This window comes from Leptopilina heterotoma, unplaced genomic scaffold, assembly GCF_015476425.1.
Source record: "Leptopilina heterotoma isolate Lh14 unplaced genomic scaffold, ASM1547642v1 Lhet_152, whole genome shotgun sequence".
Classification (NCBI taxonomy): Eukaryota; Metazoa; Arthropoda; class Insecta; order Hymenoptera; family Figitidae; genus Leptopilina; species Leptopilina heterotoma.
In genome coordinates this window covers 1,037,968-1,063,241 of record NW_025110868.1, presented here as the reverse complement: position 1 = coordinate 1,063,241, position 25,274 = coordinate 1,037,968, and the positions used below count along the sequence as shown (strand labels likewise).

The 25,274-nt window shown below is 26.0% G+C and overlaps 1 protein-coding gene and 2 non-coding genes across 4 annotated transcripts in view; 2 read left to right on the top strand and 1 right to left on the bottom strand.

Moving 5' to 3' along the window:
• Positions 1-25,274, top strand: part of LOC122498593 (tyrosine-protein phosphatase non-receptor type 13-like) — a 244,057-nt gene that overhangs the window by 174,882 nt on the left and 43,901 nt on the right. For both annotated transcript variants that reach the window (XM_043606394.1, XM_043606393.1), the window contains exons 6-9: positions 704-1,044; positions 11,114-11,294; positions 13,948-14,046; positions 19,423-19,643. In XM_043606394.1, the coding sequence (XP_043462329.1) occupies positions 704-1,044; positions 11,114-11,294; positions 13,948-14,046; positions 19,423-19,643 (842 nt within the window). The remainder of the gene's footprint in view (positions 1-703; positions 1,045-11,113; positions 11,295-13,947; positions 14,047-19,422; positions 19,644-25,274) is intronic.
• Trnae-cuc lies at positions 12,286-12,357 on the top strand. The gene has a single exon. It is a non-coding gene; the product is annotated as a tRNA-Glu (tRNA).
• On the bottom strand, positions 13,576-13,647 carry Trnae-uuc. Its single transcript has one exon. It is a non-coding gene; the product is annotated as a tRNA-Glu (tRNA).

Genomic DNA, 25,274 nt, shown 5'->3' with positions numbered 1-25,274 from the left:
AAAAAAAATGGTTTTTAATTAATTCAAGAAAATTTCGTTTTTTTTAAATATTGGGCGCTAGATACTTTTAAATTACTTTTGTTTTGATTTAAACGTCTCTCGACAACTTGTCTGTTCATCTTTCGATGATGAAAGCAGACTGATTGCGATTACCAGTCGATGCTGGTCCGTACTCTCATAAACACTCTATTTCAATATTTAGATTTGCAGAACAATTTCGTAAAATGTTCTAAAATGATCGAAAATTGTATAAAATTCGAAACTATTCAAAGTTACTATACATACTGTTAAGTATAAGAAAATTTGCAACATTTCACAAAACTGTAGGTACTCTAAATTTTTTTGTTCAAAATTTAAAAGTACAAAAAGTAAAGGTTGAAAATATATTAAAAGTATAAAAAGTAAAGTAAAAAAAAAATTAAAAGTACAAAAGAAAAGTAAAAAAAAAATTAAAAGTAAAAAAGAAAAGTAAATAAAAAGGATTACAAAGCTTCCTTCACGAGCGAGGCAGAAAGAATGAAAATATTAAAAGTACAAATAACAATTGTTAAAAATTAAATTTTCAATCTTTTTTCCCTAAACGGAAAAAAATAACTAACGAAAAAATAAGGCAAATGTATTGAAAAATAAAATAAATTGATTCTAATAAAAAAATACCATACTAACGAAATTTTTTATGTATTCTCATAAAATAAAAAAACAGGAAGAAATTTACGCAAGTGCCGAGCCAACGGGAAACACATGTTCCAGACCCGTTCTACATCAACAAGTTTCAAATAATAGACTTTCAAATTTGAATCAAGACACCAATAATGAGGCAAATAATCCCCTAGTTTCAAAATCAATCACCGAACAGCTAAGAGCACGCATTGGAAATTTAAATGGACAACAAAAAATTCAAGAGTATTGTCGAAAAACAGTGCCTTCCGATAATATTCCCGATATTTACGGATCAAAACAACAACAACCACGAATAATCACAATGAATAAAGATCAATCAATTTCCAATGCGGAAAATCGAATACCAATTGAGACATCGTCAAGGTTTGTGTATGCTATTATTTTTTAATCCTCCAATTTTTATTATTTATTATTATCTATTATTATTTATTATTATTTATTATTTTTTTATCATTTAATATTCTTTACTATTAAAATAATATTTAATTACAAATGTTCACTAATTACTTTTCAATTTGTTTAGATTTAAACAACTCTCGATTTATTTTTTTCGAAACTTTCCTGTATCTAGAATATTGGGCGCCAGATACTTTTAAATTCCTTTTATTTCGATTCAAACGTTTCTTAATTTTTTATTACATTGCAATATAATATCTTTATATGCATAATGATCTAATTATTATTTATCTAGAATATTTTTAATTAAACTATTACAGGGTTGCCACAAAAAATTAATTTTGTTTTTCCCTGACATTTCCCTGATTTCCAGACTTTTTCCTGACTGATTTTGACTTTTTCCCTGACCCTAAAATATTTTTAAAATTCAACAACTTACAAGAATATTATTATAAAACATAAAGATATCAATCACTCCGAGTCTTCGACTCGGAGCAATTGATATCTTCATGTTTTATAAAAATTTTAATTTTCATAAAATTTAAAAAAAAATTAAATTATTTACAAAAATTATAATACAATTCGTTGCAAGAATTCAATTATTTGCATAAATAATAAAATTCTTCACAGGGTTTCAATTATTTTATTTTTAATACAATTTTAAGTAAATTTCTCAAAAAATGAAATTATCAAAAATTTCTTGCAAGAATTAAATTACATTTCACAAATAATGAAATTCTTCGCTGAAATTTAAAAATTTTCAAAATTTACTATTTTAATAAAAGTTCTCAAAAGAATTCAATTATTTAAAAGAAATGTATTAAAATTCGTTGCAGGAATTCAATTATTTTCATAAATAATAAGATTCTTTACATTATTTCAATTATTTAAAAAAAAAATTTCTTTTAATTGATTGCAAGAATTCAATTACTTCCATAAATTATAATAAAATTCTTCACAGGGTTTCAATTCTTTTATTTTTAATACAATTTTAAGTAAATTTCTCGAAAAATGAAATTATCAAAAATTTTTTGCAATAATTCAATTACATATGACAAATAATGAAATTCTTCGTTGAAATTCAAAAATTTTCAAAATTTACTATTTTAAAAAAAGTTCTCAAAAGAATTTAATTATTTAAATAAAATTTAATAAAATTTATTGCAGGAATTCAATTATTTTTGCAAGTAATGATATTTTCCACATGAATTCAATTATTTTAAAAAAATTGATAAAAATCGTTGTAAGAATTCCATTATTTTCATAAATTATAAAATTTTTCTAAGGATTTCAAATATTTTTAATCAAATTTAAAGTAAATTCTTAGAAAAATGGAATTATTTTCTTAAATTTTTTGCAAGAATTTAATTACATTTCACGAATAATGAAATTCTTTGCTAAAATTCAAATATTTTCAAAATCTACTATTTGAATAAAAGTTCTCAAAAGAATTTAATTATTTAAATAAAATGTAATCAAATTTATTGCAGGAATTCATATATTTTTAGAAGTAATAAAATTTTTTACATGAATTCAATTATTTAAAAAAAATTTCGAAAAAATTGATTGAAAAAATTTTGATTGAATTCAATTACTTTCATAAATTAATAAAAATTTTCACAGGATTTTAATTATTTTTAATACAATTTTAAGTAAATTCTTCAAAAAATGTAATTATTTTCAAAAGTTTTATTAAAATTCTTCGAAAGAATTCAATTATCAATTATTTTTAAGAATTCATTCTATAATGTTTTTAATATTCAATTATTATCTAAAATTCATTTTTAAATCAATTTTTATCGGAAAATTCTACGAGAATTCAATTATTTAAAGGCAAAAATAAATAATTTATTGAATGAATGAATATTTCTCGAAATTGAATAATTATCATAAAGAATTTTATCATCAAAATTGAATTTTTTTCGAGGAATTTTAATAAGATTTTCAAGAATAATTACATTTTTCGAGAAATTTAATTAAAAATGTATTAAAAATAATTGAAATTCTATGATGAGTTTTATTATTCAATGAAAATAATTGCATTCTTTTAAAAGATGTTATTATTTATGAAAATAATTGAATTATTGCGAAGAAATTTATAAAAAATTTGTAAATAGTTGAATTTCTGTGAAATTCTTATTATTTATGAAAATAATTTTATATTTGCTTAGAATTTTGTCTACATTTTTTTTTAAATAATTGAATTCTTTTGAAAAATTTGATTAAACTAGTAGATATTGAAAATCATTGAATTGGTGAAAATTTTTTGACAATAATTGAAATTTTGCAAAGAATTTGATTAAAATTTTTGAAAATAATTGAAATTTGGAGAAGAATTTTATTATTTTTAAAGATAATTGAATTTTGATGGGAATTTTTTTAAATTTTTGAACATAATTGAATTTATTGAAATCGGATATTTTTGTATTTCGCGCTAGACAATTCAAAAGGGACACGTGACTTCCTTCAGAACGCCACCTGTAAAATATACGTCGGTTTCCTTTTTACACCACTGTACGAATGCGTCTCGTCGCTCTCGGTACGCGCTTGTTAATCTTGTTAACCTTTTTACTTACTAACGAATCTTTTTTTGTGTTAAATAAATATAAACAGTGATTTGGAATTAACTGTGTTTTACTCGATCCATCCTAGTCTTAACAGGTTATGGGCCCAGAACGGGAAATAGTATAATCGCAGGAAAAGTAAAAACGTGCACGTGGCGTCCGAGCGACGAGTCTGTATTATATTAACGGCGGCATCATTTCTCGAAACGTGGAATTTCGCGAGTGAAGATGGCGTCAACTAGTGTTCGAATCGAAGCTTTATGTAAGAACAATTACGATACGTGGAAAATCCAAATGACGGCGATCTTGATAAAGAACGACTTCTGGGATTATGTAAATGGGGATAAAGTCAGACCCGCGATCGTTACAGGGGACGAGGCATCCGTGGCAGCAGCAGGAGCTTGGGATATCGAAGACAGAAAAGCAAGATCAGACATTATCTTAGCAATCAAACCATCGGAATTAAAGCAAATAAAAAATTGCGAAACGTCGAGGGATGTGTGGGAGAAGTTAAAGTCAATTTACCAATCAACCGGGCCAGCCCGAAAAGCGACGTTGCTCAAGACGCTTACGTTACTAAAAATGACGGACGATGGCGATGTACACGATCACCTGCAGAAATTCTTCGATATCATTGACAAGCTGAGCGAAATGGATATAGATGTAAACAAGGATCTCCTAACCGTGATGTTACTTTACAGTCTGCCCGTTAGCTTTGAAAATTTTCGCTGCGCGATAGAGTCGCGCGACGAGTTGCCGACCCCAGAAACATTACGCGTAAAAATTGTTGAAGAGTACGAAGCAAGAAAGAATGGAAATCAGTACAATCTTTCCGACGCGATGTTCTCGAAGAAAAAGTTTTTCAAATCGCGCAATACAAATCGAAAAGAAGACAATAAAAAATGTGACAGTGGACAGAAGAGTGAGCCATTTAAGTTTAGATGTCACCGGTGCCGAAAACTCGGTCATAAGGCAGTAGACTGCAATGAATCTAGAGAAACCAAAAACAACGCGAATACAGTGTACGACGAATGTTTACTATCGAATACAGAGAACACAAATCGCCCGGAAGCGTACGGGACGGGCGAATCGCGGAACAGTGAATTATGGTGTCTTGATAGTGGCTGCTCAACGCACATGGGAAACAATAACGCGAAATTTATAACCGAACTCCAACCTTGTGCCGGAAGTGTAAAATTGGCGAGTGAAACATCCACTACTCCAATCGAAGGAAAAGGATCTGTGGCTATCAGTGCAGACGTTAACGGTAAAGTGAAAAACATAAGTGTCAGTGACGTGTTACATGTTCCACAATTGCGCACAAATTTGTTATCCATTGGAAAAATCACAGATCGAAATTGTGTAGTGATCTTTGACAAACGGGAAGCTAAAATCATTAACAAAGCAGGTGAAACAATACTCGCTGCCGATCGGAAGGAAGGCTTGTATTATATACGCGAAGCAAGTAGTGAATTGAACTCGAATGTTGTGATCGACGAAAGTGTGAAAGACAATCCAATGGAAGTGTGGCATGTGAAAATGGGACACTTGAACGTCCGAGACCTCATCGACGGTGACCGGAAAGGAAAAATACAGGGTATGAATCTCGGAAATACAAACAGAAATTTTAACTGCAAAATATGTTTCAGCGAAAAAATGACGAGAACACCTTTTCCGAAGTCAGAGAGAAATTCAAAATTACTAGAGATTATCCACACCGACGTATGTGGCCCGATGCGCGTCGAATCGGTCGGAGGAGCCAGATATATCGCGACATTTATCGATGATTACTCCCGTTGGTGTGTCATACGTCTTCTGAAAAATAAGAGTGATGCGCTTTCCGCTTTCAAGGACTTCAAGGCCGCAGCTGAGAATATTCACGGGTGCAGGATACAATACGTCCAGTCAGACAACGGGAAAGAGTACATAAACTCCGCATTCAACGAGTTCCTGAAAGAAAATGGCATCGGCAGAAGGTTAACTGTCACTTATACACCACAACAGAATGGTGTTGCGGAAAGACGGAATAGGACACTGATGGACATGACGAGATGCCTCCTGAAACAATCAAATCTTCCTTCATCATTTTGGGGTGAAGCTGTTAATACTTCAAATTATATTCGGAACCGGTGTCCGTCCAGCAGTCTCGATGGTATGACTGCGTTTGAAAAGTGGACCGGGAAAGTTCCGAACGTGAGTGAATTCCAAATTTTCGGATCGGAAGTTTTCACTCTGAATAGATTACCGACAAAAGGAAAATTAGAATCTCGTTCTAAAACCGGAATTTTTGTCGGCTATTCCGATGAATCGAAAGGCTATCGTGTATGGATACCCAGTGAACATAGAATTGACATCACCAGGGACGTAAAGTTCATCGGACTACCAAAGAAATCGACGGAACCAGAAAACGGAAATGAAACTCGCGACGGCAACAACGCTAACCTCGAATTGATTTTATCGCCCAGGAACAAAAATGATCACCGACACCCAGAGGAAAATGAGGCAGAAACCGAATCTGTCGACGATTGGAACGACGCAGAAGACCTTCTAAGTGACGAATCAAACGATGAAGAATTGGTTGAACGGGACGAAGGTGATGACGCTCGAGATGACAATCGACAAAATGTAAACAATCAACGCAGAGGTCGTGGTAGACCTCAAAATGTTAGGACTGGCGAAAGAGGGAGACCCAGAAAAAAGTATAATATGGTAAATTGTTCAAATTCAATTGAAGAAATAGTTTCTCTCACTGAAATTCCCCTACAGCAGGCTGTTCGAGGACCTGATGCTGAAGAATGGAACGATGCGATAACATCGGAAATCAAATCCATTATCAAGAATGACACATGGGTTCTGACCGACAGACCAAATGACAAGGCAGTGATTGGCAGTCGTTTAATTCTAAGAAACAAATACAAGAAGGATGGAACCTTGGATCGAAGGAAAGCGAGAGTTGTGGCGAGAGGTTTCGCCCAAAGACCTGGTATCGACTTCGATGAAACATTTTCCCCAGTGGCACGTCTTAACTCTATCAGGTGTATAACGGCAACAGCGGCAGAACATAACATGACGATAAAGCAGTTCGACATCACAACTGCATATTTAAATGGTTACCTCGACGAAGAAGTACTCATGGAAGTACCAAAGTACACCGCACATGCTTTGGAACAAATCATTGCCTCTGAAAGTTCGGACTCTGTCGTCGGAAGAAAAGCGAAGAAAATGCTGAATGATCTTCAATCGGGAGACAAAGTGTGTCTATTAAAAAGGGCCCTCTATGGCCTACGGCAAGCAGGTCGTTGCTGGAATGACAGAATCAACGAAGAATTAATGAAATTTGGTGCCAGAAAGTCCTCCGCAGATCCGTGCGTCTACTACGAAGGAGAGGGAGAGGATTTGCTAATAATTTCAATTTATGTCGACGATTTTCTCGTTGCTTCTCGGAACGTAAACAAAATCACGAAATTCGGAAACTATCTATCGAAGATTTTTGATGTCAAGGACCTTGGAACGGTCAAACATTGTCTGGGAATGGAGTTCGATATAAAAAAAGAGGGAATTCAGATCAGTCAAACAGGATACGTCAATGATGTCCTCGCACGTTTTGGGATGTCAGACTGCAAGCCGGTGTCAACGCCGCTAGACCCCGGAGTGAAGTTGGAAAAAGCAAAGGATCCTGGTCACGAGGAAAACTCTCTCCCGTATCGTGAACTCTTGGGATCATTGATGTATCTGGCTATGTGTACTCGTCCCGATATCGCATACGCGACCAGTTACCTCAGCCAGTTCAACAACTGCTACAATATGAACCACTGGACAGCTGCAAAACGCGTACTTCGCTACTTACAAGGAACGAAAAATGTAGGTCTACATTTTTATCGATCTGGAAAATCGCTGGAGGGATTTGTCGATGCCGATTGGGCAAACTGCCCAAATGACAGGAAGTCCTATACTGGTTTTTCGTTTATTCTTGGAGGATCCAGTGTTTCATGGGAATCTAGAAAGCAGAGGACCGTGGCTCTTTCATCGACTGAGGCCGAATATATGGCCTTGGCCGAAGCCGGGAAGGAAGCCGCATATTTAAAACGCTTTCTCAAAGAACTGGGATTTTCAAAGACTGAGAAGGTTACAATTTTTTGTGACAACAATGGTGCTCGTAAATTGGCCGAAAATCCGGTGTTTCACAACCGGAGCAAACACATAGACGTTCGACACCATTACATTCGCGAGTGCCTACGAAAAGGAGAAATAACGATAAAGTATCTACCCACTGAGGACATGACCGCCGACGTCTTGACGAAAGGATTACAAAAGCAAAAACACGTGAAGTGTGTGGACCGTCTTGGTTTAGTGAAAATTACAGTGTAAAGATCAAAGTGCCCTTTTTAATCGAGGGGGAGTATTGAAATCGGATATTTTTGTATTTCGCGCTAGACAATTCAAAAGGGACACGTGACTTCCTTCAGAACGCCACCTGTAAAATATACGTCGGTTTCCTTTTTACACCACTGTACGAATGCGTCTCGTCGCTCTCGGTACGCGCTTGTTAATCTTGTTAACCTTTTTACTTACTAACGAATCTTTTTTTGTGTTAAATAAATATAAACAGTGATTTGGAATTAACTGTGTTTTACTCGATCCATCCTAGTCTTAACAGAATTTATGCGAAAAATTTTATTACTTTTGAATATAATTGAATGTCTGCAAGTATTTGTAACTTCACCAAAATTCAATTTTTTCCAGTTGCTTTAATAAAAATCCCTGACTTTTCCCTGATTTTTCCCTGAATTCCCTGATTTCCCTGACCTGTGGCAACCCTGTATTAATAAAAATATATTTACTCCAGAAACAATTGTAATGACAGTTAGCAGAGATTTAAGAATAAAAATTCCCACATAATTACCCACTAAATAATTACCAGCAGTAAAATTTACATTTCCCAACCGAAAAGAATGAAATTTTACTCTGCCTAAAAGGTGTGGTTGAGCCCCAGGCTGAATTATCCCTTTATTACCGCATACCGAGTTTACACACATATATATGCATGTGGAGTGAATTCCAATACACAGTCATCGTTATACACCCATCGGTACTTTACATGATTTTCCATAGATGTTTCGAACCCGTTTTCAGCTAAGGATGAAATATTCGACACAAAATCAATTACAGAGAGAAAAGAGAGACCTTTCCAGATTGATTAGCAAACTGATTGGATGACTATAGGCACTATCCTCTTGCACATTTACCTTTTCATTCGCGCAAATAAGAAGAAAATTCAAACATCAAACGGATTGATTTGTAAAAAGAAAAGAAAAAAAAACATTAACAAAAAGATATTTTTTTTATCTCTTTAAAAAACTTTTTAAATATTTTTTAATCTTCTTAAGAAACGTTTTACATATTTTTAAATCTCCTTAACAAACTTTTTAAATATTTTTAAATCTCTTAACAATTTTAAATCTCTGTAAATAATTTTAAATAATTTTAAATATTTTAAATAATTTTCTTTAAAGTATCAAATTGACACCAAAAGCAGGCTTCACACTCCATAATTAATTTTAAAAAGGTATCAAAAAGTATCTTTAATACTGAAAAAAGTAGTAAAAAAATATCTGTCGAAAATTAATTTTAACGAATAAAAAAAATTGTTTTAGTTGATTCACAAAAATTTGATTTAGTATTTTCCTGATTGTTTTCTAATTTCAATCAAAAATCCTATGCTGAGAACTTTAATTCGAAATTTTTGAAAAATTCAATTATTTTCTAAATTTTTATGCTAAAAAATACAATTGTATTTAAAAGTGATTTTTAAAAGTAAACAAATAAAACTACTTAATAAATAAAATAATAAATAATAATTTTTTGAGAAATTTTTTACACTTGAAAAAAACTCTTTTTAAACAGTTCAATTTAAACAGAGACAGAAAATTTTTTTTTAAAATTCATCCGTTAACGATTAATTAAGATTTTAATTTAAAAATTTAAAAAAACAAAACTATCAAGTGAGTATCACTGGGATGAGTGAAATTTAATTACATTGTCAGAATCGACTAAAGAAACACGCAGCTTTAGAAGGAAAAATTTTTTTTTACGTTTTAAACAAGCTTAGTTTCTCTTTCTCTTTTCATTTTTTTTTTTTTTTTTTTTTTTTTTTTTTTTTTTTTAATTAAACGTCAAGAACCGAAAGCATACAGAAAATAATGTAGCATACGAGTTAAGGCGCTTACACACGACAGTGTTAAAGACGCTCTAATGTAAAAGAAGAGTTTTTATTGAGCTTGGAGTTTAATTAAATTTACCACACTAAAGCGATGTACCTCCAGCAAAGCGACATAATGTCTTGCATTAGTGCCCACTTTAAGGAGTTTTTTATCGTAACGTTTATAAGTTCCTTAGCTGCATCTCAGTTAAATACACGTTCTAAGGCCACGTATAAGAAAAAATTCGAATATTTACCATAGTATCACCTTTTGGATTTTTGCCAAAAAAAATCCTTTTTTTACTACACAAAGTAAACACAATTTTCAAAAGATTCATTAATATTTAATTCATTATTTTTTTTTACTGAAATTTGTAGTTTTAATTTTCAACTTAGAGATAATAATTATAGTTTTATTTAAAAATGTTTTGTTACAAACAAAAATCGTGAAAATAGTCAATTTTTGAGCTCTACCCTTTTCAAAATTAAAAATCCAATTCAAATTAACAATTTAAATAAATAATTGAAAATTTAATTGAAAAATCAATGAAGAGCATAAGAGGAATTTTTTTTATATTTTCAAAGTCCGTTCAAAGATTAAATAAATAAAATTTTTTATTACATTTAAAACATAAATAATTAAATAAAGCATAGAGTAAAAATTAAATTAAAAAACAAATTAAATTCTTGTGTAAGAAATTTTTTTATAAGCCCATTGAGAGTTTTAATAAATATATAAAAAATTAAATTGCAAATTAAAAAGTATATTAAAAATTAAATTAAAATAAGAGAATTGAAAAGTAAATTTAAAAATAAATTAAATTACAATTGAAAATAAATTAAAAACTAAATTTATAACTGAAAATTAAATTAAATTTTAAGAATACAATATTTTTTTTAACATTATTTTTAATTTGATATCGACAAATCTTCGAATGCTTTTGTCCTGTATATTTAGAATATTTAATTACAATTAAAAATTTAAATTTTCACCTTCATTATCACTTTTATCTTTTTCATTATCACTTTTTTAATGAATGATTATAAAGTTTCATTAATTATTTTTTTGAATTTAATTTTTAGTAAAAGAGAATTAATTAAAAAGACATTTTTTAATGGCATGCCTTTTAAGTTTGTAATTTAATATTATAAAAATAAAAAAAAAAGTAATAAAAATCAATTTCTCTTGAATAAAATTAAAAAAGGAAAATTTGTTTCTAATAAGTAATTCATAAAAAAAAAGTTTTAATTTAGAAAATTTTTTTTTTATTAGAGTCAATATCAAGAATGGACCAAGAGCGCGACGAGGGAAACCAGTACAAAGAGCACCTTCTCGATTGTATAGAGCAATTGGAGGTCAAATGAGGAATTTTAATAAAACACAATGCGTCGGTCCTGAGTTTGTCGTTCGTGCAAATCAACCGTCAAAAATCATGACCGTTGGTGATATTAAGGTACGTTTTTTCTATTCATACCAAAATTTTAAGCAAAAAGGGAAATAATTTTCAAAATATCAAATTATAATAAAAATAATAATAATAATAATAAAACAAAAAAATAAAATGAAAAAAATGAAATAAAAATAATGAGAACATAAATTATTACTTAAAAAAAAAAAAAAAAAAAAAAAAATTAATAATTACTTTAGTTTAAAAATTCTTTTTTTCTTAAACGCAAGCCTAGAAAAAAGTTTTTCTTTTTATAAAATTAAATTTTACAAAAAGAAAAATTTTATTTTATAACCATTAAATTATAGACTTATTGAGATTCAATAAATAAATAAATTAAAAATATTTTTTTTTTATTTTTCCTACTTTTTTTTTTATTTATATTCCTACTACTTATTTATTTTTTTATTTATTATAATAAACAAAAAAAAATTCTATCTGTAGAATATTTGCATTTTCCTTTTTTTAAACCTGTCATATAAAAATTGTAAAAATAGCCTTAAAAATCATTTTTAACGTTCAATAAACTCTCTATTAAATATTTTATTTTTTATTATACAATTATTACTTTCATCGAGAAAAACCATTTTAATATGTACTTAAAATAAAATGACCTTATTATAAATTCTATTTTTAGGACCACAAGGTTATTAATAACCAAAAATTTACGTAATATCCAATAAAAATTTCCCTTTAATAACCATAACTTTTTAAAAAGGCCTCAGAGAAGTAAACAAAGTTTCTATAATTTTACAAGTCCTTTTAAAAAAAATAATTGTAATTTTAAAAAAATAGTTTATTCATTGAAATATTCTCGAAGTGTCAAACGAATCATAAACTTAACCTCTCTTTGAAAAAAATTCAGACCAAAAAAAAAATGAGAAGCAAAAGTTAGGTATTTATAAAGGGGACAAGCAAAGAAGTGAATGGAAATAGGTTTCTATTATTATAAGATCGCTTTGAGTCAAATAGTGCTTTTTTTCCCGGAATACTCCAATCCGGTATGGTCTAGTGGCTAGGATACCTGGCTCTCACCCAGGAGGCTCGGGTTCGATTCCCGGTACCGGAAATTTTTTTGATTTTCAATCAACTTTTTTTTAATTAAATTTTTAACAATTATTACTAAAATAATTTTTCAGTATTAATTTTTTATATTATAATTCAATTCAAGTTTATTCTGCTTATAAAAAATAAATTTTTGTTGCAGAAGAGTTTCGCTTAACAATTTATTTTTATAAATAATTTTAATTCATATTCTTATTATAATTCTTTGATTAAAAAATAGAAAAAAACAATTTTTTTATTCGGTAATCTTTAGGTTGATATAAAAACATATTTTCTGCATAATTGCGGATGGATTTTCAAATCTATGAATTTTTAAGTAAAATAAAAATTCAAAAACGGTCATAATATTTTTAGAACAATTTTATTTCACAACCATTAAATTAAAAATATTTATTTTTTTGTATTTTTTTTTATAATAAACTAAATTAAATGTTGATTTTTTTATTTATTATAAAAAACTAAATTAAATATTAATAATTTTATTTAAGAACCGGTTTTTTAAATAATATTGATAATAGTATTAAATTAAACATTATCTAATTTTTTTTATTTACTATAATAAATTAAAAAAATTAATTAAATTAAAAATAAAATTCATGTAAGAGAAATTTTATGGAATATTTAAATCATTTTCATAATGTAGTTAAAATTAATTTTCCATTTGAAAAATTTTTAAAAAGTTGTTTTGTAATAAAAAAAGATTTGTTTCTTATGTCACGAGATATTGTTTTTTTAAAAAGTATATTGGGCGCCAAATACTTTTAAATTTCCTTTATTTTGATTTTAACGTCTCTCGACGAGTTGATTGTCTATGCTTCTGTCTCGATGGTAAAAGCAGACTGCCTGCTCTTACCAGTCGCTGCTGCCATCTGAGCTCCGACCCATACAACACAGTAAAGTTGAAAGTTCTCCACAATCTCTTCCCTTGACTCTAGAATGACAGACATTAAGCGAAATCACAGAAACTACCACACTACAGAAATAATTATCTTACAAAAATTTTAATCTAAAAATTTTAATTTAAAAAAAATTTTAATTTTATTTTAATTTCTTAAAAAAATTAATTTCTATTTTTAAACATTTCTTTTTTAATATAAAAACAATTTTACAGTTAAATACCTGTTTTCTCGATCCTTATTTTTAATAAATTCGAAAATAAAAATTTTAGTTGTAGCAAAATTAAAAATTATTGATATTTTTAGTTTAAAAAATTGTAAAAAAATTCCGGTACCGGGAATCGAACCCGAGCCTCCTGGGTGAAAGCCAGGTATCCTAGCCACTAGACCATACCGGATTGAAGTGTTGCGGGAAAAATGTACTTTTTAAAGACGACGCATTTAAAATGGCTTGGATTATAAGAAAAAAAAATTGAAGTCTGCTATTAAGACTATGGTTATGTGAAAGAATTTTTAATTTCGTATGATATGACATGATTAAAAAAAGAAAAGAAAATTATAAAGAAATAAAAAAATATTATTAATTAAAACTATTAATTTTAAGCACGATTATTAATAATTTTTTTTTTGCATGATTAACATTATAAAAAAAAATTATTTATTATTAATATTAACAATTCAATGTTTTTATTTTCCAGTCGGTCAATTCTAGTCGTTTAATTGTAATTATGTTAACTGGTCAACGACTCGAAGTAACATGTGATCCTCAGAAAATCACAGCTGGAGAATTATTTCAGGTAATGCGCTAAGTTTTGTAATTAATTTAACAACTAGTATTAGGAATGCAGCCCAGAGAGAACTGATAATAAATTTTACTCTTCAATATTAAAGAAAAATTATTAATCATAACTAATAATTTTTTTAAAACAATTTTTCTGTAGTTGAATTTCGACAATTTTCCTACACTTGAATATTTAATTCTTGCAATATTAATTTTCGAAATACAACCTAAATTTTTTTTCAAATTTTTAAATATTTTTTAAAAAAATTATTATATATTCAACTTTCTGAACAAAGAATATAAACAATATATATTTTTTTTAAATTTTTCACTACTTTTAATTCGCTAATTTTAAAAAAAAATTCGAAAAAATAAATTATTTAACAAAATTTTATGCAATTTAGTTTTCACAATAATTCAACTACTTTCACTAATAATAAAATTTTTCATGAAAATTCAATTTAAAAAAAAAATTTTTTGATTAAATTCTACGCATGAATTTAATTATTTTCATAAATAATAAAACTTATCGAAGAATTTCAATTATTTTTATTACCTACTATTTTTTTTACTTTTTTTTTTTTTTTTAAATTAATAATCGAAAAATTTAGTTATTTTTATAAATAAAGTTTTTCACAAGAATTCAATTATTTTAAATAATAAAATTATCATAATATTTAGTATATTTCGAAAAAATTAATTATTTAAAACAATGTTCATAAAATTGTTATGAAGAATTCAATTACTTTCAAAAATTATAAAATTTTTCACAGAAACTCAATTCTTTTTAAACATTTTAATAAACTTTTCCTCAATAATTCCATTATTTTCAAAAATAATAAAATTCTTCTCTGTAATTTAATTTTCAAAAATAATAATTAACTCTTCTCTGTAATTCAATTATTATTTTTGAGAATTATAATAAAATTCCTAGCAACTATTCAATTATTTTTCTAAATAATAATAAAATTCATATCAGGATTTAAATAATTTTTTAGGAATTGCTCAAAAAAATGTATGTAATTATTCTTAAAAATTTAATTTCAATTCCCCGAAAAAATCAATTATTTAAAAAAATATTTTTTTAAAAATATTTTTTGGAAGAATTAAATAATTATCTTCAAAAAATTAATAAAATGATTCGAAAGAAATTAATTGTTTTCAATACAATTCTAATTGAATTTTCTTTTGAAATAATTTAATTATTCTTTCAGAATTTAATAAAATTCTTCACAAGAATTCAATTATTTACATAAATAATTCTTCGAAAGCATTCAATTATTAAAGATAAATAACAAAATTAATCCCGAAAATTCAATTATTTTGAGGCATTTTAATAAAATTCTTTTCAAAATTCAATTATTTTCATAAATAACAATATTTATTACAAGAATTCAATTATTTTTAAAAGTAATGCATTTTTTCTTGGAAATTCAATTATTTAAAAAAATTCTAATAAAATCGTTTGAAAGAATTCAATTATTATTTTAATAAAAAATAATAAAATGCTTTTTAGGAATTCAATTATTTTCAAAAAAATTTAATAAAATGCCACACAGACATTCAATTATTGGCAAAAATTTTAATAGAATTCTTTGTAAAATTTAATTATTTTTAAAAATATTTCGCAGTTAAATGTTTTTTCAAATATTTACTATCTTCATAAAATTTTCAAACAGAATTATTTAATTAAATTATTAAAATTATTTAAAATTATTTAAAAAATTATTATTATTTAAAAATTATTAAAAAAATGGTTTGTAAAAATCTTCGTAAGAATTCAATTCTTTTCATGAATAATAAAAATGTTCATCAATTCAATTATTTAAATTAGAAGTTGCATAAAATTATTCGAAAGAAATGAATTATTTAAAATTTTTTATAAAATTCTTCGTAAGAATTAAATTATGCTTTATATTTTAAATTCTTTCATGAATAATAAAATTCGTAACAGAAATTCAATTTTTTATCAGGATAAGAAAAAAGTAAATATTTTTGATGAAAATCAGGAAAAAGTCAGGAAAATAAAAAATATAGAATGGAATTTTTGGCAATTTTGTGTGAGATTTATGGTTTTTTTGACATTAAAAAAAAATGCCAATAACCCACAAAAATTAATTTTCAAAATAAACAAATGAATGCAGTGAATTTGCTAACGGAAAGGAAACTTACGATTATTATATAAAGCAGTATTTTTCAATTGCGATTGATATACAGAAATAAATGTTTCGACAGAATCCAATTATAAAAATGCAAAAAAATATGAAAAGGCAAAGAAAGAAGAATGGTTTGGGAAAAAATTCTCCTCAATCTTTTTAGAAGACTTACGTAATGATAGATATCGACATTATATACTCTTCTTATATGCGATCAATGCGGAAAAATGTTGAATAAGTGCGCGATTTCTATTGAGAAAAGAAATTCCAAGTTCAAATAATATCAAGAATCGCGAAATTCGTCAAAAAAAAAAAAAAAAAAAAAGAAGAAGAAGAAAAAAGTAGAAGATAAAAGAATTGAGATGAGCTTCGAGGTTCAATATCAAATAGGCAAATGGAAATTGTTACAAAGTCACCCACGAGTTTGAGAGAGAGCTGGTTTTGGCCGATAAGGCCTTCAATTTATCGAGCGATTATGTTGGTTCACCAATTTTCATTAGAATCTCGCGAATTTTGTGTTTAAAAGTCAAAAGGCTCTGTCTCTTTTTTTAAAAAAAAAAAGTTTCTATTTTCCAAGGTTTTATTGCAAAATTTTCTCTCACTACTCGTAACGTCAAAAACTGATTTTTTTCCCTTATGCAATTTTTGTCTGCGTTAATTTTTCTCTTTTTTTATCTAATTTTTTATTTTTATTTTATCTTGGAAAAAGAAGAAAATTATTCGAATCTTTTTAAAGAAAATTAATTTCAATTAATAAATATACGCATACCGTCAATGAGCAGTATTTAAATTTAATTTAATCAATTTACTATAAAAAATAAACTTTTATGCAGTTTTCCCTATACAATTCAACTATTTAAATAAAATAATAAATAATATATTGAATAGTTGAATGTTTCTCAAAATTTTATTCTTATAAAGAATTTATCAATTTTTTAAAAAATATTTAAATTTCTGCGAAGAATTTTATTTAATTTTTTTTAAATAATTAAATTCTCGTCGAAAATTGTATTATTTGTGAAAATAATGTAATGATTGTCAAGAATTAAAGAAAGAATTTATCAATTTAAAAAAAAATTGAATTTCTCAGAAGAATTTTATTATTTATGAAAATAATTGAATTTTTGCCTGGAATTTTATTTAAATCTTTGGAAATTAATTAAGTTTTTACTGAAAACAATTGAATTTTTATAAAAAAAACTTTATGAAAATTTTTGAAAATCATTAAATTCTTAAGAACAATTCAATTATTTATGAAATAATTAAATTTTTAACAACAATTTTATCAAAATTTAAAAAAATAAATTCTATTGCAGAAATTAATTGAAAACTTGGAAAATAATTTAATTCCAGCGAAGAATTAAGTTATTTATAAAAATAATTGAATTCATGTTAATAATTTCGTTATTTAATAAATAATTGAATTGATGTTAATAATTTTGTTATTTAATAATAATAATTGAATTCTTGAAATAAATTTTATCAAAATTTTGTAGAACAATTGAATCGTAAGGGAGAATTTTATTAAAGGTTTTAAAAAGCATTGAATTGTTACGAGAAAAGTATTGTACATTTTTTTTAAATAATTCAATTCTTATGAGCATTTTTGTAAAAGTTGTATTAAAAATAATGGAATTAGAAATGCACAAATATAAATAAACTATTGAGACCATTTTATTAAAATATTTGACAATCATTCAATTCGTTTATAAAAATACTTGAAATGTTGTGAAGAATTTTATTTAATTTTTTTTCAAATAATTGAATTCTCGTGAAGAATTTTATTATTTGGGAAAATAATTGAATAATTGTGAATAATTAAAAAAAGAATTTATCAATTTTTTTTTTAAATAATAGTATTTCTGAGAAGAATTTTATTATTTATGAAAATAATTGAATTTTTGCGAAGAATTTAATTTTAATTTTTAATAAATAATTGAATTGTGGAAAATTTTATTATTTACATAGTAAAAAAATTGAATTTTTGTGAAGAATTAAAGAAAGAATTCAAGAATTTTTCAATCTTTTGAAAACTCATTGAATTTCTGAGTAGAATTTCATTATTTATGAAAATAATTGCATATGTTCGCAAAGAATTTTATTGATTATTTTTAATTGAATTTTATTGTTAAATAATTGAATTATCGAGAAAAATTTTAATATTTAAAAAATAATTGAATAATTGTGAATAATTAAAGAATGAATTTATCAATTTTTTAAAAAATAATTGTATTCTTGCCTGGAATTTTATTTAAATTTTTATAAATAATTGAATTTTCCTGAAAAATGTTATTGCTTGTGAAAATAATTGAATTCTTGCTGTAGAATTTTATAAAAAGTTTTTAAATTGATTTCTTTCGAAATATTTTACGAAATATTTTAAATAATTCAATTCCTGTGGAAATGTTATTACTTGTAAAAAAATTGAATGTTTGTGAAGAATTTTACGAAAAATCTTTTGTGGAATTTTATTTAAATATGTATAGATATTGAAAATCATTGATTTTTGAAAAGTTTTTGAGAATAATTAAATCGTTTTAAAGAATTTTATTACGATTTTTAGAATTCTTTTTTTATTTCAACTATTAGCGAATTTAAAGTGATGCAACTTTCCCCCAAACGTAGAGAAAAAAGTAGCTTTTAGTGTCATAAATCTAAACATGTATCTAAATAGTAGCAAATTGTAAAAAAAAAAGTTGTAAATAGTAGGTTTTAGTAAGATGAATAATAATATTATTATTTATTATTAATAATAATATTATTATTTATTTTATTTATTACTAATAATAATAAAATGTTAAATTAAATTTTAATGCAAAAAAATTTAATTTGATCTGCATATAGAAAAACTGCAATTAAGAAGACAAAATTTAAAAGAAAGCAACCAAAAAAATACCCTATTTGAACAATAAATAAAGACATTAAAATTGTGAATGAATTTTTCTTTTATGTTAAAATTGAGTAATTTCGGGTTAATCGCGCTAAAGGGTAGAAAATTGAATGTTGATTGTAGAACGTTTCAATTTCGATGCTGGCAGAGAGAAAGAGAGGAGAGAGTGAGAGAGATGGAGAGAGTTTGGGAGAGAGAGAGAGAAAAAGGGAGATTGAGAGGAAGAGGGAGAGAGAAAGAGAGAGAGATTGGAAGAGAGAGAAAAAGAGAGAAAGAGAGTGAGTGAGTTGAGAATAATGCAATTAATGACGCTTTAAAAAAAAAACGTTGCAAATCTCATTTTCAGGCTATCGTGCAGGCTGAAGGCCTCGATGAAAACTTTACTCTGGGATTAGCTGCGCTATTGGCCGGAGATTTCGCATTGCTACCGCCAGATACAAAATTGAATAAAGTCGCCCCTCCAGGCTGGCTAAACACCGGTAAAAGTAAAGGTCTACTGGGACTTCCGGCAAGCTTTATGCTCTACCTAAGGCTGAGATTTTTCCTTCCTTCACTCCGTGGAATAAGGTATTTTAATTTCCTATTCAAAAACACTTTCGATTTAATTAAAACATGAATTATTATCCGAGAAGCTTTATAGAGAGCGAAAGTATATCCAGAGATAACTTTATTTTCAAAATAAAAACAAGAATAACTGAATAAGAAAAACACAAAAATTAAATTACAAAAGAAAATATACAAAATAATCTGCAATTTCCTTTAGCATCTTTTATCATTTAGCCAATATCCGATAAATGTTTACTGTACTTTGAAATTTTAAAAAACTTTTATAAAATTTTATGCCAAACTGAATTTTCTTTCTTTAGAATTAACCAAAGCTATGAATTTAATAATCAAGTCATTGGAAATTATCCTGAAATTTTTTTCTTCATGACCTGAATTTACTAATTTTTACCTAAACTCATAAATAAATTTTCTAAAATTTAAGCATTTTCCCGTTTAACTTAATAATTGGAAAACTTATAAATTCAACAAAAACGAATAATTTTGACCTAAATTTTATAAATGTTGATCTAAACTCATAAATAAATATTGTATAATTCTTACATTTGCCGATTTAGCTCAATAATTTGCAAATAAAAATAATAAATTAAACTGCAACTATTAAATTTGACCTAAATTTCGTTAATGTTGACCTAAACTCATAAATTGACCTACAACTACTAAATTTCATCTGAATTTAGTAATTTGGGACATAAACTAATATATTTAAAACCTAAAATTGGGTAAATTTTTACCTAAACTATTGAATTTATCTTCCTGAATAATAGTTTGATCCAAGCTTTGTTATTTTTGACCTAAACTCATAAATAAATTTTTAAAACTTTATAAATTCTCCTATTCAACTTAGTAATTTGTAAATTAAACTCATGAATTGATCTGAAACTATAATAAATTATACCTGAATTTCGTAAATGTTGACCTAAACTCATAAATTGACCTGCAAATATTTAATTTGATCTGAGTTTAGTAATTTAGAACCTAGACTAATACAGTAAAATCATAAAATTTAGTAAATTTTTACCCAATCTATCAAATTTATCTTCCTCAATAATAGTTTGATCCAAGCTTTGTTACTTTTGACCTAAAAAAAAAAACTTTTTTCATTAATAAATTTTCAAAAATTAATAAATTCTGCCATTTAACTTAGTACATTGTAAATTAAAATCATGAATTGATTTGAAACTAATAAATTTGACTAAATTTTGGTAAATTTTGACCTAAACTCAAAAGGTTAGTAATTTAGGACCTAGACTAATACAGTAAAATTATAAAATACAATCCTTCCTCTATGAGGAAGCAATTTAGTAAATTTTTACCTAATCTATTGAATTTATCGTCCTCAATAATAGTGTAACACAAACTTTGTTATTTTTTACCTAAACTCATAAATAAATTTTCAAAAATTCATAAATTCTACTATTTAACTTAGTAATTTGTAAATTAAAATCATGAATTGATCTGAAACTAATAAATTACACCTGAATTTCGTAAATGTTGACCTGAACTCATAAATTGACCTGCAAATATTTAATTTGACCTGAGTTTAGTAATTTAGGACCTAGACTAATACAGTAAAATTATAAAATTTAGTAAATGTTTACCCAATCTATCGAATTTATTGTCCTGAATAATAATTTGATACAAGCTTTGTTATTTTTGACCTAAACTCATAAATAAATTTTCAAAAATTCATAAATTCTCCTATTTAACTTAGTAATTTGTAAATTAAACTCATGAATTGATCTGAAACTAATAAACTACACCTGAATTTCGTTAATGTTGACCTAAACTTATAAATTGACCTGCAAATATTTAATTTGACCTGAGTTTAGTAATTTAGGACCTAGCCTAATACATTAGAATCATAAAATTTAGTAAATTTTTCCCAATCTATCGAATTTATTTTCCCCAATAATAGTTTGATACAAACTTTGTTATTTGTGACCTAAACTCATAAAACCCCATATTTATACGCCCAATGAAATATTATACTTTTACATCTCGTAAAATTGTTAGTTATTATTTGACTTGACACAGAATGTGTTCGGGGGAATAACTCTTTGAAAATTCGCCTTTCTCCACTGTTCTATAAAATTTACATGCATATTCAGTATTTTAGTGTGTCTAGTGTCTATCAAGAGAGTGAACTAACACACAAGCCGGGCCATTACTCGTTAGAAGCTACTCGTTAATGTCCCATCAATCTCCCGTACGCAGCTCGATATGTCGAGAGCACAAGCAAGAACGATGATCGCAACCCGCTTCACGTACATCCCTCAAAGTGAAGGGTATTAGTCCTATATTCTCTTTACGGGTTTTAGCCCAACTTTGTTCTCACCACAGCCATTAAATTAAAATTCAGTGACAAATTTTAAATATTTCGAAAAGAAAAAAAAATTTCAAAAGAAAAATATTCTTAAAAATGTAGCTGAATATTATAATTTTTTTTACTTAAAAATTTTCCAAAAAAATAAATTGAATTTAGTCATTTCTGACCTAAACTCATAAATAAATTTTAAAGTAATAAACTCATTAAACATTTATATCAATAAATAATTTACTAGATAATTTACTAAGTTTATACTTTTTAAATTCATCATTTAAGACTATTAATTTTTTTGACCTAAACTCTTAAATTTATAATTTATAAAAATTGTATAACCTTCATTTAGTACATATTGACCTTAACTCATAAGTAAATTCCCTATTTTTATACTTTCGGCTTTGATTTAGTAATCTGTGACTTAAACTTGTATAAATTAATCTAAAAATAATAAATTTGACCTAAATTTTGTAATTTATTAGTTTTAGAAAATTATTAACTTATGAGTTCAGTTCAAAAATAACTAAATTCAGGTCATGTAATTATTATAGATTATAAATTTATAACTTCAGTTTAAAAAAAAATTGTTTAATTTATGAGTTTGGGTCAAAAATAACTAAATTGTTTAAAAGATTAACTTATAAATTTCAGGCACAAAATAATCAAGTTCTGCGCCAATTTATTAGTTTTAGACAAATTTACGACTTCACATTATAGATTTTAATATTAAAGTTATAAATATTTAAATTTACGAAAATTATTTTATGACTTTAGGTCAAAATTTACTAAATTCAGGTCAAATTTATTAGTTTCAGATCAATTCATGAGTTTATTTCAAAAATGGCTAAGTTAATTTGTGTACTTTATGAATTTTTGAAAATTTATTTATGAGTTTAGGTCAAAAGTTCTTAAATTTGTTTCAAACAATTATTAAAGAAGATAAATACAATAGTTTAGGTAAAAGTTTACTAACTAAATGGATTAGTTTAGATCCTAAATTACTAAATTTAGGTCAAATTAAGTAGTTATAGTTCAATTTATGAGTTTAGGTCAAGAATTACTAATTTCAGGTCAAATTTATTAGTTTCAGATGAATTAATAAGTTTAATTTACGAATCACTGACCTAAATTGGCAAATGTATTAATTCTCCAACATTCATTTATGAGTTCAGGTCAAAATTTACTAAATTCAGGTCATATTTATTAGTTTCAGAGCAATTCATAAGTTAAGTTTAGAAAATATTATGTTACACGGGAAAATGTATAAATTTTAGAAAATTTATTTTTGAGTTTAGGGCAAAAATGACTAAATTCAGGTCATGGAATTATTATAAATAATAATATTTATGAGTTCAGTTCAAATAATTAATAACATTAAATAAAAAAATTTACAATTAGCAAGTTATTGAGTTCGTAATTTATAAAATATTCTTTTGAATTGATCTGAAACTTTTAAATTTGACCTGACTTTAGTCATTCGTGACCTAAACTCATAAATTTATTTGAAACTACTAAAATTGACCTGAATTTAGTAATTTGAGACCTAAATGTACATGAAACTTAAAAAACTTATTACTTTATTACCGGAACTCATAAATTTATTATATAGGAAGAGTTGTTTGACTTAAATTTTGTTAATTTTAACCTAAACTCATAAAATTTTTCTAAAGTAATTCGTATCTCATTTTAAAAAAGAATATTGGCGCTAACATTCCAGAGACGCTGTTATCGCTAAAAGCTTAAAAATCCTGCGGGAATTTTGAAAAATAAATTAAAAATTGCTTTTTAAATAAAAAATACTTAATGTGGAAAAATTCTTAAGAGAAAAGTATTTCCTTTATGTCGCCTCACTTACAATTAAGTTGAGATATCGATCAAAAATTTCTCGACATAATTAAAAAGAGAGGGAACTGCATAAAAATCTTCTTCATAATTCCCAGTTTTTTTTCTCAAATAAGTATTGAAAAAAATTCTCTTATAAAACTTACAACATTTTTTTTTTTCATCATTTTATCAAACTTTTAAAAAACAAGAAAATTCCATTCAAATATTAATTAAAATTATTCTCTAAAAATTTGCATTACAGAAAAAATTTAATTGCAATTATTTTCAGAGTTAAAGAAGGGAAAAAAAATATTAAAAAATATTTAAGAGCTTTTTATAAAACTAGATGTAAATTGCGAAAAAAACAAATATATGTGATCCGCACTAACAAGTTTAAAATGAACTATTTTTAAATTAAAAAAATAACTCTTCTCGAAAAAATTTGTACTTCCATACTTTTTTAATACACATTCTTTCAAAAAAAGAAGAAAAAAAAAACTTTCTCATAATTATAAAACGAATAAAATATATTTCGCGAAAGCTAAACTTGACTTTTAATAAGTCAGTCGAAATCTTCTAGGAAGTCAAACTTTTCGTTCGTTCTACTAATGTGAAGTAGTATATTTTCCAAGAAGGTTGCTTATACCATCTTAACTGACGGAATTCAAGATTTAATTAATTTCCGCAAAAAAAAGAAAAGTGTATGCTCGTAACACTCGACTTCACCCTCGTGCGACAAAGTTAGTAACGCCCCATTAACTTTTTTTTTTTTTGCCTTTTTCAACTTTTATCCCAAGATATATATATGTATATATGTACCAAGGAGGCTTTTCACCTCATAACCTTACTAATGATATCAAATTCAAATTTTTCCCCGCACATTCCTTGCTTTTTTGTCAAAAAAAAAAAAAAAAATCTCTAATATACATGGGTAATATTTTTTACAAAAAGAAATAGGTATCAAGAATTTTTTTTTTCTTTTGTAAATTCTATTTTCAATATCAAATTTATCCTCAAATGAAGAAAATTGATTTTCTCAAGAGAAAAGGGATAGAGAAAAAAATCTACAGAATATAAATGAATAGTTTAAAGTTAATGTCACAGAATGAATAATAAATTATCGAAAAAGTAAATTGCTTTTTCATAAATAAACTTTGACTAACCACTACCAACATCAAAGGTAATAAACGTTAATTTCACTGATAGAAAATATTTTTAATTGACTTTCAACATTCGAATTGGAATCTGCTAAAAAATTTTGTTAATTTAAAAATAAAATCAAAAAATTAATCAAAAAGTAGCTTTAAGACTGAAAATTAATTAATTAATTAATTAATTAAGTAATAAATTAATCAATAAAAATGGCTATTGAAAAATTAAATTTAACGCCTCAATTTTTTCATAATTTCTAAATTAAATTACATTCAAAAAAAGAATTTTTTAAAAAATAAATATTTAAATACCTATTTATTTTTCCGCAGAAATTA